Source organism: Falco cherrug, chromosome 18, assembly GCF_023634085.1.
Source record: "Falco cherrug isolate bFalChe1 chromosome 18, bFalChe1.pri, whole genome shotgun sequence".
In the NCBI taxonomy this organism is placed as follows: domain Eukaryota; kingdom Metazoa; phylum Chordata; class Aves; order Falconiformes; family Falconidae; genus Falco; species Falco cherrug.
In genome coordinates this window covers 6,089,308-6,106,232 of record NC_073714.1, presented here as the reverse complement: position 1 = coordinate 6,106,232, position 16,925 = coordinate 6,089,308, and the positions used below count along the sequence as shown (strand labels likewise).

The following is a 16,925-nucleotide window of genomic DNA, read 5'->3' as shown; positions in this document are numbered from 1 at the left end:
CCAACGGGGCAGGGCGAAGAGCCGCGCAGCCGATTGGTCGCCGTCAGGGCGGGCCGAGCGGCGATTGGCTCGTAGGGGAGAAGTGGGCGGGGCGGAGGGGGCGGCGGGCCAGAGACAGCCAGGCCAGGCCAGGCCCGGGCTCCGCCGTGACGATGAGCTTCCCCGCACTCCCTCGGGCTCCGGCCGCCTCCCCCGGGCCGCGGGCCCTGGGCGGCACCGGCACTCCCGTGCTGGCCGAGTGTCCCTGTAACGACGATGAACAGGAGAGACGGCAACGCCGGCGCTCCAAGGCTACCGACCTCCGGCTGGGCAACGCCGACTCGCAGCTCAGCCTCGCCTCCTCACCCGCGCCCAGGTACGGCCGGGCCCGCTGTGAGGGGCTGCGGCAGGCAGAGGAGGAGGGTCCCCAAAGTACCGTGTCTCCCTCAGGCAGGCGGAGGCATGGCAGCCGGCACAGTGGAGCAACACGCAGATCTCGGAGCACTACAGCACCTGCATCAAGCTCTCCAATGAGAACGTGAGTGGGGCGCCTGAGGGGGCTCCTCATCCCGGCCCCCCTCACACCGCCCCGGCTGGCGGTGCTGGCAAGGCCGGGAGGGATTTTAAACTCCCTGAGCCTTGGCTACGAGGTTATTCTTCTTCCAAGCCCTCTGAGCCGCATCCCTGCTCCGAGCCGTGGCCAGATCTGGGCTCCTGTTGCTGCCTTCCCAGCAGTAACAAAGCAGAATGTGGCACAGACCATAATATCCCCTCAGTCCTGCTCTAAATACCCCAGTGGGATGAGGGTGCAGACAGTTTTGACAGGTGTCATTTGCCAGGCAATCAGTCCTAAGCTGTGCTTTGTTGCAGAAAATCACCTTGAAGAATGCCTTCGTCTTACACCTGATAGACTATATGAAGGAGATCCTGAAAGCGAAGGACTCTGAAATGACCAACTTCAAGGTGAGAGGAACTGCTGCCTGGTCACAGGGGTACTTTATTTCTGACTGGCATTTAACCTAAGGTTTAGTCAGTAACAAACCTCAATTTCATTTTTCAAGGGCTGGGAAATCCCAGATTAGTTTGCCTGGGTGCTTGTGCAGGGAGGGTTGGAGGTGAGAACCTGAATCTGTTGCCCCATCCTGATTCAACAAAGGTAACTGAGCTGGTTACTTCCACTAAAAATACCTGGTAAAAGCAGCACAGACGCTTTTCGCAGAAGCTGACTGTTGAACCGTTTTGTACCACAGAAATTAAAGGCTGAATTCTTTCAGTTATCGTCCTTTAAAAGGGGAGCTTGTTTGAAAGTAGGACTTGTGAGGCTTCTCTGGTAAATACTGGGTGTTAGAACCAGTAACGAAACAAGGCTGGAAAAGAAAGGAAGTTAGTGTGTCTAACTCCCAGTTGAATTTTGACCCAGGATGGATCGAAAAAGAACTTGCCAGGACAAAGACTGACTCGCTGTTATAGTTGGCTGATGCTAGGAGGGAGAACTCAATTCCTGGATGAACAAAAAAAGGCAGAGCTTTTGAACGTGGCCTCAAGCAACCCCTGAATTAGCTGCCTTATGGTCGATGAAACTGAGAAAGGGATGGGAAACAGTGCACAGGTTTCAGTAGGTGGTCCTTCGCCTTCCTAGGGGCATCTGCGATCGAAAAGGGTGCTTGGCATCTCCTGCGCTTCATGTCTTTTGACTTCGTAATTTTGGAAAATAGAATGATACCAAGAGGATGACCCAAAAGAAGGCATGAAGGAAAGCTGGAGAACAGTCTCTTGGGAAATGCAAATCTGTACCTTTCTGCTTCTCCCCGTTGTTTAGTCTTGGAAACTTTTAAAGGATTCTTCTGTGTGATCCCTTCCAAAAGGCCTGATAAAGCAAATCTGCCTGGGAAGACATATCTCGACCCCCTGCTGTGCACCTAGGTCTCCAGTAGGTTTCAGAATCAATCCTTTCCCAGTTGGTCACAATTTTGCTTGTAATACAGAGCATTCAGAAATTCAGGTCTGCAGCTTGTCTTCTGTGTTTGCATCTTCTAGATGAGACTTTTTTCCTTTCTAACTAAACATTGCATCCTTTGTTCCTCCTGTCAGGTGGCAGCTGGCACGATTGATGCCAGTGCAAAGATCTACGCCGTGCGCGTGGATGTGATCCACGCAGATACATACAAAGTTCTCGGAGGCTTGGGCAAGGAATCGGCATCTACAAAAAATGTGGATAGCTCGCCGAAAAGAGGTGTGCCATTCACTCATTTTCTGTTAAGCTGTAACTGCTCCACCTGCGTGTAAGAGAAGTAATCTGTGTGCTTACATAGTGCTCGTAAACTTCGAAGCGCTTTGTGCATCTAGGAGAGTACCGCTAACTTAATTTTCCAAGGGCTGGGAAATCCCAGATTGGTTTGCCTGGGTGCTTGTGCAGGGAGGGTTGGAGGTGAGAACCTGAATCTGTTGCTTAATCCTGTATTCAACAATTTGGCCCAATGCAAACCAAAGGTGGCCTAATCTGAAACATTAAAATGAACTGCCTCACTTTTTGCTGTCCCTTGCTTTGAAACAAATACGCTGTTAAGATAAAATAGTCAGTAAGAAGAAATGCAGCATCCGACCAATGAAACTTTGGTGGTTCAAGCTAATTAGATACCTAATGGGGTAACTTCGTGCCCACTGGGTTTTTCGTATTTGTCGTACAAACAGAAGCAGAAGTTGTGCTGTCCCTCTGTAGGGTATTTCAACAATTTTTCTAAGTGTAACTTTTTCTTCTTTTCCTTTTAGAAGGCAGTCCGGTTCCTGGGGCTGTCCAGAGAGTTCAGACAAAGAAAAAGCACTCATGCAAAACCATCGAAGAGAACTTGAATAACATCAATGTGCCAGAGGCTAATCCCAGATGTGAGGTGGGGCTGCTGTAGCAGTTGCATCTTTCTCACTCCTCTCTTGGGCTCTAACATTCACACGCATGTCTGAACTCTCCTGTTATAGCAAGGTTGTTCCTAGTCATGTATATTCCTCCTGTGTGAGGCAGCTGTGAGAGCTCTCTCCTCGCTGAAAAAGACGTGCGGGTCATTCTTCCTTTGGATCTGTACTTTAAAGTCTCCCACAAAGACCTGCTTCACCCCCTCCGTCTACTCTGTTTCTTGATTCTCTCTTCATTCCGTACCTGTAGGTTGACCCCTTGTTCCGGAGAACAGCCATATCTTTTGACGAATGCAGCACAGCTGGCATTTTCCTTACGGGGCTGCATACCCAAGGCTGCCACAGTGAGCTCCTCTTTGACTCAAAGATTGTACCTCTCCCTTCTTCAGAGACCATCACGCTGCCAAACCCTGATCCTGTGAAAGTGACGGATTTAAAGTGTGAGTGCGGGTAACTGCTAAGCCGAGGGGCCCATCCAGACCTTTCAATCCTTTTCACCTCCCAGGCGTATTTCATTTTGGTCTCAGCCAGCTTGACCTCTGTTTTTGTTCACTGCTTGGCTACCCTGTAGCACCATTGCTCTCATCCTGATCAAACTGAGACTGGTTGCTGGAAAAACAGGAACTTTTATAAGTTTTGGATCACTACGCGTAGCTTAACCTCTGGCAGATCTGTCACACAGCACGTATATGTGGTCTGAGTTGCACAGCAGTTGAGATTAGTGTGCTCCATGTTAAGTCTGACCTTCTTAAAATGTTTTGAGCCCGGACATACTACTGAACCCCACTGCTGTGATAAGATTCCCAGTGTTATGCTCACCTTTGAGTGTGGGCAGCAACTGAACTCTTCATCTCTGCTGAGAAATGAGCTCAGCTACTTTTGCAGTGAGCCCTGTGCTGCCCTACATGCTGCCTACATATGTGGCTTTAAGAACAATTGAATGCCCGTCACTTGTTTGAGCTGTTGGTTGCTTCATCCTGTATCTAATCTCTCCCCCTTTGCTCTCCCTGTCTCTAGCCGTGCTAGCACAGTGCATTGAAAAACGCCTCATCTGCTCTTCACTGGCTGGTTTCCACTTTACAAAATGGGATGCTGAATCCCATCAAGAGGTATGCTCGTTAGCTCCGTGCTGGGTGGGATACCTGAGCTGTATTCTGTACTAACCTCCAAAGTCATCTCCAAGATACACAGGGCAGTGGGACGTTGCGCTGCAGGACTGCTGATATCCTCCGTGGCTTTTTTCCTGAGCACCTTCTTCTCCTACAGTCAGTGTCAGCCCTGTTGGATAAATTTCAGAAGAGTGACCAAGCATTCGATATCAATGCAGAGGTAGACAGCGATGTGGAAGACAATGTTCCCACCCAGCCAGATGATGACTTCATTTCTGACTCCCCCAGTAATACAGTAGCAGGCCAGACTGGGGAATTCGCAGGAAACCTCAACTCCTTTGGAACAGGCTGCCAGAGGAAGGGGTAAGTAGCCACTGAAAATCTATAGCTTTGCTTTGATAGCAAGCAACAACTTCTGGCAGCAATCTGGGGAACCTGTACTGAATACACATTTCCCATCTGGCTGTAGCTTGCTTTCTCCTCAAGTTTTGGGTACAACCAGGAATGCGTGACAGCAATATCTCTACCCTCTGAGAGGACTTTTTTGTGCGGTCACATTTCCCCAGAGTGATTGCTTGTCTGCTCACTCTGCTCCCCGGTTTCCAGCCAGCCCTTTGGCAAGCCCACCTCTGTTTTTGCAGCAGCCTCACAGACTCCAGACGCTGCAACACTCACCGTTCACTGATTAAAGAGCAGGAGTCCTGCATGCATGCCAGCAGAAGGAGCAGGCGATGTCTAGATAGAGATGATCTGGATATGAAATGCACGCTCAGGCCTGGTGTATGCCAAAGGAATGATTTCACTGAGCAGCCTGTGTGCTCTTTCTAGAACTGATGTGGTTGCTTTCGGAGAGGGAGACATCAAGGTGATGTGCCATCATCTCTCTACGGAACCAAGGGAATACTCCTATTTCAGTCCCCGAACTCTGTCCATGTGGGCTGGCCCAGAGCACTGGCGCTTCAAACCTCGACACACATGTATGTATTTAAAGTCAGCGGCTCGTACGCTACAGATGCGGCTACTGCCAGGTCTTGCTTACCTTTGGAGATGGGTGCCATCTGAGTCAAAGTAGGGACAGTAAGGAAAGGGACAGGCCTGCATGGCTCTTTTCCAGCCAGATGGGAAGCAGTACTGAGTTCGGGCACCAGGAAGGCTCTGTATCATGTGCGGATCCTTTGGTGTCTAACGTATTCTCTATTGTTTGGGTTTGTTAACGATGCTCACAGTTTCAGGGGGTGGAAGTTTGCAGCACTGGAAAACACTAGCACTAACACAGCTCGGGCTGTTGTTTCCCACCTTCTGCATAAAACCTGAAGATTAAATGACATTTTCTGCTTCGGTAAAAAGATACTGATCCCTTTAAAACATGAAGCTGAGAACACCTATTGCTTTCCTGTAATAAAGTGAAAGGTCCTTGTAGGTGACCTTTCTGTGTGGAGCAGATGCTCAAGTTAGGAGAGAGCTTGTTGTCCTTACTCTGTCACAAAACACTGACAGTTTCCTTCCTTTCTGCCACAGCTGCTGCCTCTACAAAAGAGGCCAAGAAAAAGAATGCAAAAAAAGCATTTGAAATCAACTTTGATGAGGATATTGACTTTAAGACATATTTCCGTAAGACCAAGGTACATGCTGAGTTTCTGCCTCTTTCTGCTCTCGCTTTTGCCAGCATGTCTTGGACCTGTTACCTGCAAATGGCTCATCTCGTGCTTCTGTGAAACTGGCTCTGTAAACCCAACATCATGTACGTTCCTTGGTGCAGAGTCTTCTGCCTCCAGGTTGCGTTACACGTAGAGAGTTTTACCAACCTTAGGGTGCAGAGTCAGGCAGGATTCTTCCTGGCTTATACCCTGTCAGTCAAAGAGACCTTGTGGGTCCAGCTGCGTGTCCCAGGGTGCTGTGCAGAAGCCCCTGCATGCACTGACTGGACCAGTTTGGAGCTTGTCTTTGGAGGCATTTTAGAACTTGCTGCCTTTCAGATGAATACCTGTGTTCAAAGCACTTGTGTGTTGATCTACCGAGTAGTGGATAGCTCGTGGGTAATGGTATTTATTACCTCCCCCAGGCTTCTGTAGTTCTAGCCAAGTCCATTCTGGAAAACCAGAACACAAAGAGCACCACGCTTCCCCCAGACTTCAATTATGACCCTGACTGCATTCTCCAGCTGTCCCTCAAACCAGCTGTGAAGGTAAGAGTCTTCTCTAAAAGCCTGTTGGCAACGATTTTGTCACAAAACCAGTCTTCACCAAATGTTTGAAGTGCCTTGGAGTGTTCCTCAGGGCTGGAGACTGGCCGGGTTGTCTCTCGCTGAACTCACCTACTTGTGTACGCCAAAGTGGCCGTGCTTAGCTGTTGTGCTTTACAAGGGGCTTGCTAGAGGGCTGGTACGCAGTGAGGAGGAAGGGCCAGTAGGCTGGGTGAAGGGCAGGTGATGAAGGAACAAGGTGCAGGCATCGCTTGGGGAAGTATTTAGGGTTTTTCCTTTCCTGACCCTTGGTCTTGTCTCTGTAGCTCTGGAGGAAGCCTGAGCTGAGCAGCCCGATGGATCACGAAGATCAGATTGGCGAGTACGATTACAACAACCCCAACGACACCTCCAATTTCTGCCCTGGGTTGCAGGTAACTGGAACAAGAAGATCTCTTTCTGTTGCTATGTTGGGTATGTGATGGGAATCATTTAGGAAGAATCTGCATCTGGAATTACTAGTGAAAAAGAATTGAGGCTGCAGATTATAACGAAGCTGCAGGAGTGTCTGCACCCACCCCTGTCTCCTCACTCTAACGACACCAACTAAACTCTCTGCCTTTGGTGTTTGCTAGTTTGCCACAGAAACTCCATCCCAGCCTTTTCCATACACCTCTGCCCTAAAGAAGGAGTAAATGCCACCGCTCACCGCTGCAGCCATCTACATGGTGATGTTTCCTCCCAGCTGTTTCAGGCTCCTGTTGAAGTCGATTTCCTCTAAAGCTTTAGCTTTCTGCCAGGCCAGTGCTGCTCCCGAGTGCACTTGTGACAAGTCTTAGCTGGTCCCACACTGGCAGGACAGCCCTCATTTCTGTTACCTTTCTGTGTAGAACAGCCTTTTGATACTCTGCGCTCTAGATCTCCCCTGGGTTTAGCCTTAGCCCTGCCCAAGCACTGTGGGGAGAGGCTGAATAAGAGCATGTTCCATGGGGAAGGTGGGCAGGTATCTCCACCCTGCTGCGTGGCAGGTGCTCTTGTTATCTTGGTGCAGGACATCTCTGGCTCCTGCTCCTCATGGATGTCTCTGGGTGGCCTCACTGCTGTATCTCTTCTTGATCAGGCTGCAGACAGCGACAATGATAATGACCCTGTTCAATTCATGGGCCAGACAAGGGAGTTCAACCTTACCACCCACCCTGAGGGTGAGGAAGCTTTGCTCAATGGGGTTGGCAATGGCGATATCACAGTGTATGGAGAGCTGAACCTCATTGCTGAGCCCCTGAAGGTAAGGACTCGTGTGGTTACCAAGCCGTGAACTGCTCACTCTGGAGCAAAGCCTCTCAGCACCTCGGGTGGTTAGACATCCCAAAACAGCAGTTTACCTGGTGCAGGATCTCCGGGATTTGCTACTGGACGCTTTATTCCCAGATGAACCCTTGCGTAAGAGGAGGGAATTAGAAGTCAGAGATTTAGTACTAAGACAGTATTCACCGTTGTTCCCAAGGAGAACCACTATTCCCAGATGAACCCTTGCGTAAGAGGAGGGAATTAGAAGTCAGAGATTTAGTACTAAGACAGTATTCACCGTTGTTCCCAAGGAGAACCACGTTTTCTTTGGTTTTGTGGACTTGAGGATAGCGCTGCTGCTTCTGCTCAGTTACTCTCAACTAACCTTCTTTTCCTCAGATCAATAAGATAGAAATTCACTATGCAAAGACAGCCAAGAAAATGGACATGAAGAGGCTGAAGAAAAACATGTGGGACCTCTTGACCGATAGACATGAGAAAGTAACAATGGCAGAGGTGAGTGCAGGGGAAGCCAGACACCGCCCTAGGCCTGAGGGTGGGAGCATGCCCCGCAGGTAACTGCTTAACTGCTGCAGAGACGGTTTGGGGCAGGTTTAGCAGCAATTTCTTTCTAGTAGTACTTGTCTTGCTCCCATGGGACGGCCGGTAAGGACAGGCTGAATGTAACTCGCAGTGGTTTTTCTTTGAACACAAGGCTGAATACTGGGGAGCAAAGTCTGTCTCAGCAGTGTCTGTCTTTTCGCTAAATAGGCGGAAGATGCAGAGAAAGAGAACACATCAGTGGTAGCAGGAGACAAGATCTTCAGCAGCATCACAAAGCAACTGTTTCACAGGTAGGGAGGCCCTAAAAAAGGTTGGACTGAAGATGGGGGGCAGACCTCAGCTGAGCTTGGGCAAACGCTGACCCCTCCTTGTCTATTACACCCTGCTAACTGAACCCTGATGGGGGAAAACCTCTTGCTCTCTGGCTTTGCCTGAGAGAGCTGCAGGTTGCATTCAGCTTGGCAAGTTCTTTGCTAGCCCGGGGTGGGGGGGGAAAGGTACAGAAAAACGAGACCTCTGGGGAGGAGCTGATCTTTGGCAACCTGGTCCTTGCAGGCACGCTCCATCTGTCGGGTTTCAGTAGGCTCTGGCCATCCTAACCTCCTCCCTTCTCTTTTGTAGCCTGCCTTCTGCGATGGCAAACAATCTGTCTGTCCCCTTAGCCTTCGCCTGCCTCTTGCATTTGGCAAACGAGAAGGTAAGCACAGTGTGCACACCGGCAGGGTGGTGGGAACAGCAGGTGAAACGTGCAGCGAAAAGCACTGGGAGCGGGGCCGTTTTCTTGCTAAATCGAGTAATAAGTCCCAGTTTCATGCTTATAGTGAACATAAATTAGCCCGTGGTGAGGCACTCGTCACGTTTCCAGCCCTCTGTCATTCCTTGTCCTTGGGTGCAGCGACAGAGGGGTGAGGGCTTCGTTGCTCACTGTTGTTCTAAGCGTTGTGAGCGTTTCAGACCCAAAGCAACAACTGGTGGGAAGCCTTGGCCTTGCATGTGCTGCTGGTGACAGAAGGGACTGGGATTGTTCCAAACCTTCATCATGGTGGGTTTTTTTATTTTTATGCCAGGCCTTCAGTCTGACTTTGTTGAACTTCACTTTTCTCTTCCCAGAATCTGAAGCTAGAGGGCACAGAGGACCTGTGTGACGTCCTAGTGAAACAAGGCAACTGAGTCCTGCACGGAGCAGACGCCCAGGGCTGACCCCTAGGACAGCTCAGCATCCCAGCTGACCAGTGCTGGCTCTGGACTAGCTCATCAGTGGCAGATTTTTCTCCTCCCAGCACTGTTGCTGAGAAATCCCACTGGTCTCTGCACCTCAGTAAGACTTAAATCAAGGATACCCCGCCTAAAAGGACTGGCGCAGATGGACAGTTGCAGCTCAGCCTGCCTGGCTCCTGCCATCTTCAATCCAGCAGCTCTTTCCTGGGTCTGGGGAGCAGATTTCCTCCACCTCACGCTGAACCGCCCATGCCTGCTAGCGAAAGGCTCCCTCCGCGTCTCCCTCCCTGTCCATCTGCAATTCCCAGTACGTGGACTGACCGTTATTTGTGTCTCCCGTTTCTCCTGTAGTCCTGGTTCGCCCCATGGAATTATTTACTTTTTATACTGAGCTTAGAGATAATAAATTACAACAGATTTTATAGATAGACCTTTGAGATGGGAAGAAGGAGTCTCTAAAACAGGCGAGAGGTTAAAATAACACAAGTGACAGAGAACAGCAAGAGCAGGACAGCTCCCTAAGGAAATGCGAGCCAGGAGTCATGGAATCACACAGCCAGAGCATCACCAGCCAGGACACACTCCTCCAGGACCTGAATTACGTGAGCAGGACCAACCTGGAGGTGGCGGCCAGGTTCAACCAAGAGTTGAGGGCACCAGGCCAGTTCCCGGTGCTGGGGCAGGTCCAAGATCAAGCCAGGAAGTTATTCTGCAGGTCAGGATTGGATCTGAGGCGATGAGGCAGGGAGCCCAGCGCTCCCAACACAGCTCAGGCAGGGAGTGAAGCCCTTGAGCTGAGCTTCCATAGAGCTCCTGGGCCATGGGTGGGGGTCGAGACCCCTGGTGAGGCTGCTCAAGGCCATTTAGGGTGTATTAGTGCCCTCAGGGCCCTGACACAGCAGGTAGAGAACGGCTCTGTGGGGTGGTGGGACCTAGACTGGGCTCCGATGCTGGCACTGTGCTGCCAGCCACCCCTGAGGGCATCTCTGGGACACCCACCCCTCGCGGAGACCTGGCCTGAGGGGCAAGTTAGGGACACAGGATGCACTGGGGGGGGGGGGGGGCGTAAGATGAGAGTTTTTAAGTCAAAAAATAGTCACAAACAGGGACTTTCTTCAAGAAAGGATGTATTTCCTTGAGTCGCAATTCAGCTGAGGGGAGAGCCGCCTGGGAAGCGCCAGCAACCCCCCGTATCCACAGCTTGGGGACCAGTGGGGGAGACTTCCCTGAGGGGCTTCTTCCCCGAGGGGCTTCTGGGGTGATTTGGGGTGGCAGCACCTGCTTTACCCCAGCCCCTCCAGCATGGCGATGATGGACTTGAACACACCCACGCCTGCCACCCATGGGATCCATACCATGTCCTGCCCAGCCCTGGGGCTCAGCACCCCCAGGGCAGCCGCCCCTCGCATTGCCTTTGAGATCCTACAGCCCCATCTCCCAGAAAAGCCCTGGGACCATCCCCAGGCAGCTGCCCGCCTCTCCCCAGTAGCCTGCGGCGTAGTGTCAGGAGGGGAGATGGAAGAAGCGGGTGATCCTGCTGCTGCTGTGGGCGCCCTGCAGCCCTCCTCGCCGCTGCACCGGCAGCGAGTTCCCCAGTTCCTCCTCCAGCATCTGGAGGAGAGAAAGCGCTGCCGTGTGCTGTGCCCCACGTCACGGGGGCTGGTGGGGACAGCAGCCCTCCATGGGCCAGGGCCAGGGCGAGGAGACGCTTCGGGCTGCGGGAGCACTCACCTCCTTGCGGGCAGCCAGCCGTCGCTTCCACTCGCTGAGCTCCATGGCGTGCTCCTGCTCCAGCCGCCCCAGCTGCCGCCTCTCCTGCTCCACCAAGAGCTGCATCTTCTCGCTCTGGGAGAGGGGAGGTGGAAACGGGAAGGAAAGTGCTTGAGGAGGGGTAGCAGCCCTGCGGGAAGCCCCCGGGGCAGACAGTTTTGCAGCGGTCCCCAGTACCTGCATCTGCTCCAGCTCTGCCAGGCTCTCAGCCTGCTGCTGTTGGAGCTCCTGCAGCTGCTGCGCCTGCTGCTCCTGCTGCTGCTGCACCTCTGCTCGCTGCCGCCTCTCCTCCTGCTGCATGAACTGCGGTGGGGGACAGCCCACGTCACCCTCCCTTTCCCTAAAAGCCATCACTTGTGGATTTTTTGGGCACTTTCCCCCTACTTCGGGCTGGGGAACCTCGTTGGCCCCCGGACAGGTCCTCCTACCTCCTTGGCCCTCTCTCGCTGCTTGGCCCCGTTAGCCTCCTGGAATTTCAGGTTGTCCTTGAAGAGGGCCAGGCGGATTTTAGCATCACAGCGCTGGCTTCTCAACAGCTGAGCCCGCTCCTGTGCCTGCTGGCTCCTCAGATCCTCCAGCAAGAGCTGGTGGAAGCGGTTCATCCTCTCCATCTCCTGGGAGAGGGGCAGGAGGGTGAGCTAGGAGAGGAGTCGGGGGCCCACCGGGCTGGGGGGAGCATCGCCGGCAGTTCCCACCTCACCTTCTCGTGGCGCCTGCAGAGCTGCTGCCTCTGCAGCGCGTGCTGCTCCTTCACCTGCTGCCTGAAGAGCTGGTACTTCTCTTGCAGGTGCCCTTGCTCCATGCTCCACACCACTGACTCGCGGGCTGCCGGGCAGGACCACAGCACCATCACCACCCCCAAAACCCACCAGCCAGACCCCCTGCTCCCCTCCCTAAGAGCCCTCCATCCTCATCCTCCTCCTCCCAGCCCAGCCTACCTCTCCTGAGGCTATGGATCTTGCTGATGCACTCCCAGTCGATGGACATCATCTTCTTCTTGTGCTCCTGGACGACACACTGCAGGGCTGCGTTGAGTTCCTCCTGCTGCTGCTGCAGGAACCGCTGCTCCTGCGGTGAGCAGTGGAGGGGCTTGGTCCCAGCACCCAGGGGAGACGGTCCCCAGGCTCCTGGCAGCACGGCTGGGAGGGGCAGCTCTGGTCAGACCCTCACCTCTCTGCCATCACCCTTCAGCTCCTGCATCTTCCTCTCGCAGTCCTTCTCCTGGAGGGCCTTGAGGCGCTTGGCCTCATCACGCAGCCTCGCCGTGTACTTGAGCTCCTGGCGCTCCTTCAGCTGCCGGTAGCGCCGCTCCGAGCTCTCCACCTCCCGGTCATAAAACTCCTTCTTGCTCTGCCATGCAGATACGGTTAATGGGGCTGCAGGGACCAGAACTGGCCACCGAAGCAACCAAACCCCCCCACCCAGACCCTGGCATCTCCCGCGGTGGGACCCCAGCACCCCTTGCAGGTGTCCCTCTCTGCCCATATCGTAGCACCAATGGACAATGGTCCAGTTACCATCATCTCCTGCTCAATGTGACGAAACATCTGCTCCCGCTGCTGGTGGAACTTCTGCTCCAGCTGGCTCTTAGCTCTCTGCTCTTCCTTCTGCAGCACCCGCAGTTCGCGGAGCTCCTGGCGCCTGAAGGTTTGAAGAATCACGGTGAGAGGGGGCCAAAGGTGGCCCTGGAAGTGCCTCTCGCCCAGGATGGCTGACTTGTAGGTGGCTCAAGGAAGGGAGGAGCTCAGCCCTGGTGTAACATCGCAGAGAAGACTTTTTCCAGCAAGAAGATGTGGCCTCCATCGGGTCTGTGGTGGCCATGCACAGCTGATGGCACCACCCCTCCATCTCCCCCTTCATCCTTTCCTACTCTCCTTGGGCGATGCGAGAGCTTGTGGGAGGAGATCTTCCCCTCTCCCTCCCCAAGCTGGCTGCTGGACACACCAGATACGGGGCTGGGCAACATTTTGGCTCAGCCCTGAGGATGCAGAGAAGGGTTCACTCATGGTCTCCTGCTGGAGCAGATGCATTTTCCAAGCCTGGAGGTCAAGCACTTGTGCTTTGCAGAACCCCAGATCCATCCTCCCTCCCGCACCCTCTTCCCTTTGCCCCTGGTCCTCCTCGGCCAGAAATGGGTGGAAGATGCCTGGTGGCCCCTCCACTGCCAGCATCACTCACCGAGCCGAGCGCACCATCTCATCCCTCTCCCCAGCCTTGCTGGCAGCTCTGGTGGGCGCCACGCTCACCTCCTCCTCCCCATCCGCCACAAACCTGTGGGGTTTCTTGACCACCCTTCGGAGCGAGGCAGGTTCCTGTGACCGGGAGTGTCGGTTTGAGCTCAGATGGCCCAAACCTACGTAAAACCAACATGGGAGCCCACACAAGGTGGAGGCGGCTTCACGTGGCCACGTTTCCCGTGAGCTTCTCACCTGCTGGGCTGCCCCAAGGGCAGGGAGGGCACTTGGGCCTTGTACAGCTGCGGGGTTTTCCGCAGGGGATGGCTCCTCTCCTTGCTTTGAGGTGATGGATGGACCCGGTGTGTTCCCTGCTTCCCACGCTGCTCGCGCCTGGGAAGAAGCGCGGACAAGGGCAGTACCAAAGCTCACGGTCTTCGTGGCCTTTGGGTGTCCACCAAGGGCCTCCGGACGCTCTGGCACTGCTCCGCGACCCTCCGAGCCACCCATCTCCTCTCCAGGTCCATCCCTTGATGGGCCCTCAAGGGCTGGAGCAACCTGCACCCCATCTTCTCCAAGCTCTCCATCATTTCCATCTTGTCCTTTCCAGCCATTCCCATGAGCAGCTCCTGGCTGGTTGTCTCTGAGGCAGTTTTCTGCTTTCTCTTCGGTTTCTTCTTCAACAGGTCCCAGGATCTCCACGGAGGATGAATGCTCCACTGAACTTTGGGCCTCTTCACTTGCAGGTCTCTCTCCTACACGTGCTGCAGAGGCTGCCGCCGGTTCCTCTCCTGCCAGCATCGCTTCCCCCGGGCTGGCTGCATCTCCCACCGGTTCGCGGTCCCCCATCAGACACCCTTTTCCAACATTCTCTTCCAATTTCACTTCTGCTGGCACCAGGGCTTCCTTGGGAGGAGCTTCCACCCCAGTGTCAACGCTGTCTGTGGCTTTCTCCTCATTCCTCCCCACCTCCTGCTCAACCAGGTCCAGGGGGTCAGTGATGGGCTCACACACCACTGAGTTTCTCGCCCCGTTGTTCCTCTCTCCGGCCTCTCCCAGACCAGCTGGGGGCTCCTGCCACCCCTGGAGAACATCTGACCCCACCACTACCCCCTCTGGCACCCTGGGCATCAGCAATTCTTCACCCTGTGCTACCCTTTTCTCCACCAGCTCGGTCTCCCCGGCACGCTCAGGTCCCAGGGGTGTCCTCCTTGCTCCACCACCACCCTTCCCAAGGCCACCTTCGGCCCCAGCTGGGCCAACCTCAACCTTTAGGTCTAGCAACGACCGAGTAACCCGGCGCTGATGCTCTGCTGGCAACTTGAAGCTTTGGCTTTTGGTCCCTATGGTCCACAGATCCAGGGCTTCCACCAGCTGCCCCACCACCGAGCCCCCATGCCAGCGCCCGTCCCTGGGCACGGGCAGGGCCACCGAGGTACAGGTGAGGGCTCTGCTCAACTCCTTTTTTGTGTCACATTTGGGAGTCGGAACAGGGCTTGGTTGGGCTACCAGCCACCCCGCCATGGGCCTCTTGGCCACCAGCGATGCGCTGGCAGGCTGGCTGTCCTCCTGGGGCTCTGCCTGGGGTCCAACCTGCTCCGCCTTCAGCTCTTGCAGCTCAGCAAGGTCTCCAAGTGGCCCCGAGGGGGGCTTGGCCGTGTCACAGGGGGTCTCCAAAGGGCTGGTCTCCTCTTGGCACCCTTGAACTTCTCCTCCCAGCTCTGCTGAGGCTCCTTGAGGAGCATCCAGCGCCGTAACCTCCAACCCACCCAGCTTCACCCCGTGCTGCTCCTCAGCTGCTTCTTGGGACTTCATCCCTCCAAAAAATGACCTGCGCCGTATCAGCTTCAGAAATTCTGACGGCCTCTTCGCAGGGAGCTTCATGGAGCCCACACGCTCAGACCTCCTCCTCATCTGCTTCAAGAAGTCGGGCGCTGTCTTGGTCCTGGGCTCTGCTGCCACCTGGACATCAGATGGGACCCCCCGGCTCCTCACCAACTCTCCCCACAGCGGCCAGGGGCTGATGCTCCAGGGGATCCCCCGCGGTTGGGGAGCAGGAGGATTCTCCATGCTCCTGCCCAGGCTGTGGGGTGGACAGTGGGGGAAGAGGTGAGGCTCAGCGAGCTCCTGGAAAGGGCTGGAGGGATCTTGCACCCCAGCCAGCCGCTACTCACGCACCGAGGGGACCAGACCTTCCTCCTCATCCTCTTCCTCCAGCACATCAGCCCGGGCTTCGGCCACCAGCTCCCGCAGCGGTCGCTTGTCGGAGATGCCCGCCACAAAAGGGTGCTGGGTGGGAGCAAGGGAGGTGAGTGGGGCCAGCACCAGGGAGGGGTCCCAGCACCCTGGGCAGGTGGCAATGGGTGCTACCCACCTGCAGGAGCTGGCTGGCCGACCACCGCGCCTCGGGGCTCTTCTCCAAGGATTTCCTCAAGAAGTCCTTGAAATCTTCAGACCTGTGGAACGGTCCCTGTGAGCACAGGGCCAGAAGCTCCCCGTCACCCCCCGCCGTGGACCCCACAGACCTGGAGGTGATGTTAGGAACACCCGGGCACCTTGGCAGAAGGTCCCCACCCCGGTGTGTCACCTTCAGGGGGCAAAGGTAGCAGGATGGGAAATCTGTGGGGCCACTTCTGGAGCTGGGCTTGGAGGAAGCATCACTGATGGTTCAAGAGCCCGGCCCAGCTGCCCGGACACAGCTTCTCCCCACAGTTGCCCAATGGACCAACTTCTCCCACTGTCACAGATGTTGGGGTGATGCCTCCGCAGGGACTTACCACCTCTTGGGGTGACGCAAAGTGGGTGGCTGGGACTTGGCAATCTTCAGCAGCACCCGCAGGGGGTTCAGCTCGTGGTAGGGGGGCTCCATCTCTGCCATCTCAATCAGGGTGATGCCCAGTGACCAGATGTCAGCCTTGTAGCCGTAGGGGCTCTCCTTGGACGTCTCACACTGCACCACCTCCGGGGCCATCCTGTGCGTGGCAGAGAGGGGAAGAGGTCCAGCCTGCTCTGGACCAGGGGCTGGTATCTGCCCCCAAAACTAAACCCAGGTGCCACCCCCTCCATAGACAACCCTGCGGGCAGAAGAGGTGAGATTTGACCCTGGCTCTTCCAGCGCCAGCCCAGGCGGGCTTGCACCCACCAGCACCCACGTGTCCTCTCCGTACACGGCTGAGGAGCCCCCCCGGAGCTGGCATTGGTTGGAGGAGGAACGATCCGGTTCCTCAAGATGCTCCTGGTGTCAAGGAGCCGGTTGTGAACATCCACAAAGAGGAACGGGACATCTGGGCTCCCCCATCCCACCTGCCTGCGCTCCCAAATCCCAGCATCCCTGGGGATTTCTGCCCCACACCTACCAGTACGGGGTGCCGATGAAGGACGCCCGGCGCTGGATGGTGCTGGAGTTTTTGGCCGAGACACCAAAATCAGCTGCAGAAAGAAGCTGTTAGAGAAGATCCTTGGGGCAACGCGTCCACTCCCGGCCTCCCCCCACCCCACGGGGCCCAAACCCTGCCAGGGCTCACCCAGTTTGACGTCCCCGTCCAGCGTGAGCAGGACGTTGCCGGCCTTCACGTCCCTGTGGATGATCCTGCAGCCGTGCAGGTACTGCAGCGCCAGCAGCAGCTGCTTGCAAGCCGCGCGGATCTGCTCCTCCGTCAACCCTTTCTCCAGCTCTGCCATTAGCACAAACGAACCCCGCCGATAACGATGCCTCCTGCCCAGCACCCACACCCC

General features: G+C 55.2%; 2 protein-coding genes across 3 annotated transcripts; one reads left to right on the top strand and one right to left on the bottom strand.

Moving 5' to 3' along the window:
* The first annotated feature begins 102 nt into the window (after positions 1 to 102).
* Positions 103 to 9,668, top strand: NCAPH (non-SMC condensin I complex subunit H). Of its 2 annotated transcripts, none has more exons than XM_055696043.1 (17): positions 103 to 355; positions 430 to 517; positions 850 to 942; positions 2,071 to 2,212; positions 2,752 to 2,867; positions 3,137 to 3,326; positions 3,904 to 3,995; positions 4,153 to 4,358; positions 4,824 to 4,972; positions 5,514 to 5,617; positions 6,058 to 6,180; positions 6,504 to 6,611; positions 7,298 to 7,462; positions 7,864 to 7,980; positions 8,236 to 8,318; positions 8,650 to 8,725; positions 9,139 to 9,668. In XM_055696043.1, the coding sequence occupies exons 1-17, from the start codon at positions 153 to 155 to the stop codon at positions 9,196 to 9,198; spliced, it is 2,115 nt and encodes a 704-aa protein (XP_055552018.1). In that variant the 5' UTR covers positions 103 to 152; the 3' UTR covers positions 9,199 to 9,668. The 2 variants fall into 2 exon arrangements, with proteins under 2 accessions (XP_055552018.1, XP_055552017.1); XM_055696042.1 differs by having other exon boundaries at positions 2,749 to 2,867.
* A 114-nt stretch (positions 9,669 to 9,782) lies between these two features.
* On the bottom strand, positions 9,783 to 16,909 carry LOC102059624 (serine/threonine-protein kinase 10-like). The gene is given in 14 exon segments (XM_055696393.1): positions 9,783 to 10,857; positions 10,978 to 11,091; positions 11,194 to 11,319; positions 11,445 to 11,630; positions 11,717 to 11,841; positions 11,955 to 12,366; positions 12,534 to 12,657; positions 13,195 to 13,328; positions 13,446 to 15,273; positions 15,361 to 15,479; positions 15,565 to 15,646; positions 15,968 to 16,162; positions 16,547 to 16,619; positions 16,715 to 16,909. Coding segments are annotated over 14 exon segments (3,783 nt in total). The 5' UTR covers positions 16,872 to 16,909; the 3' UTR covers positions 9,783 to 10,749.
* Positions 16,910 to 16,925: the final 16 nt, after the last annotated feature.

Coding starts and splice junctions, on each gene's coding strand:
- NCAPH (XM_055696042.1), top strand. CDS start 153: ATGAGCTTCCCCGCACTCCCTCGGGCTCCGGCCGCCTCCCCCGGGCCG. Junction 2,868..3,136: donor AGGCTAATCCCAGATGTGAG/GTGGGGCTGCTG, acceptor CCGTACCTGTAG/GTTGACCCCTTGTTCCGGAG. Junction 3,996..4,152: donor ATGCTGAATCCCATCAAGAG/GTATGCTCGTTA, acceptor CTTCTCCTACAG/TCAGTGTCAGCCCTGTTGGA.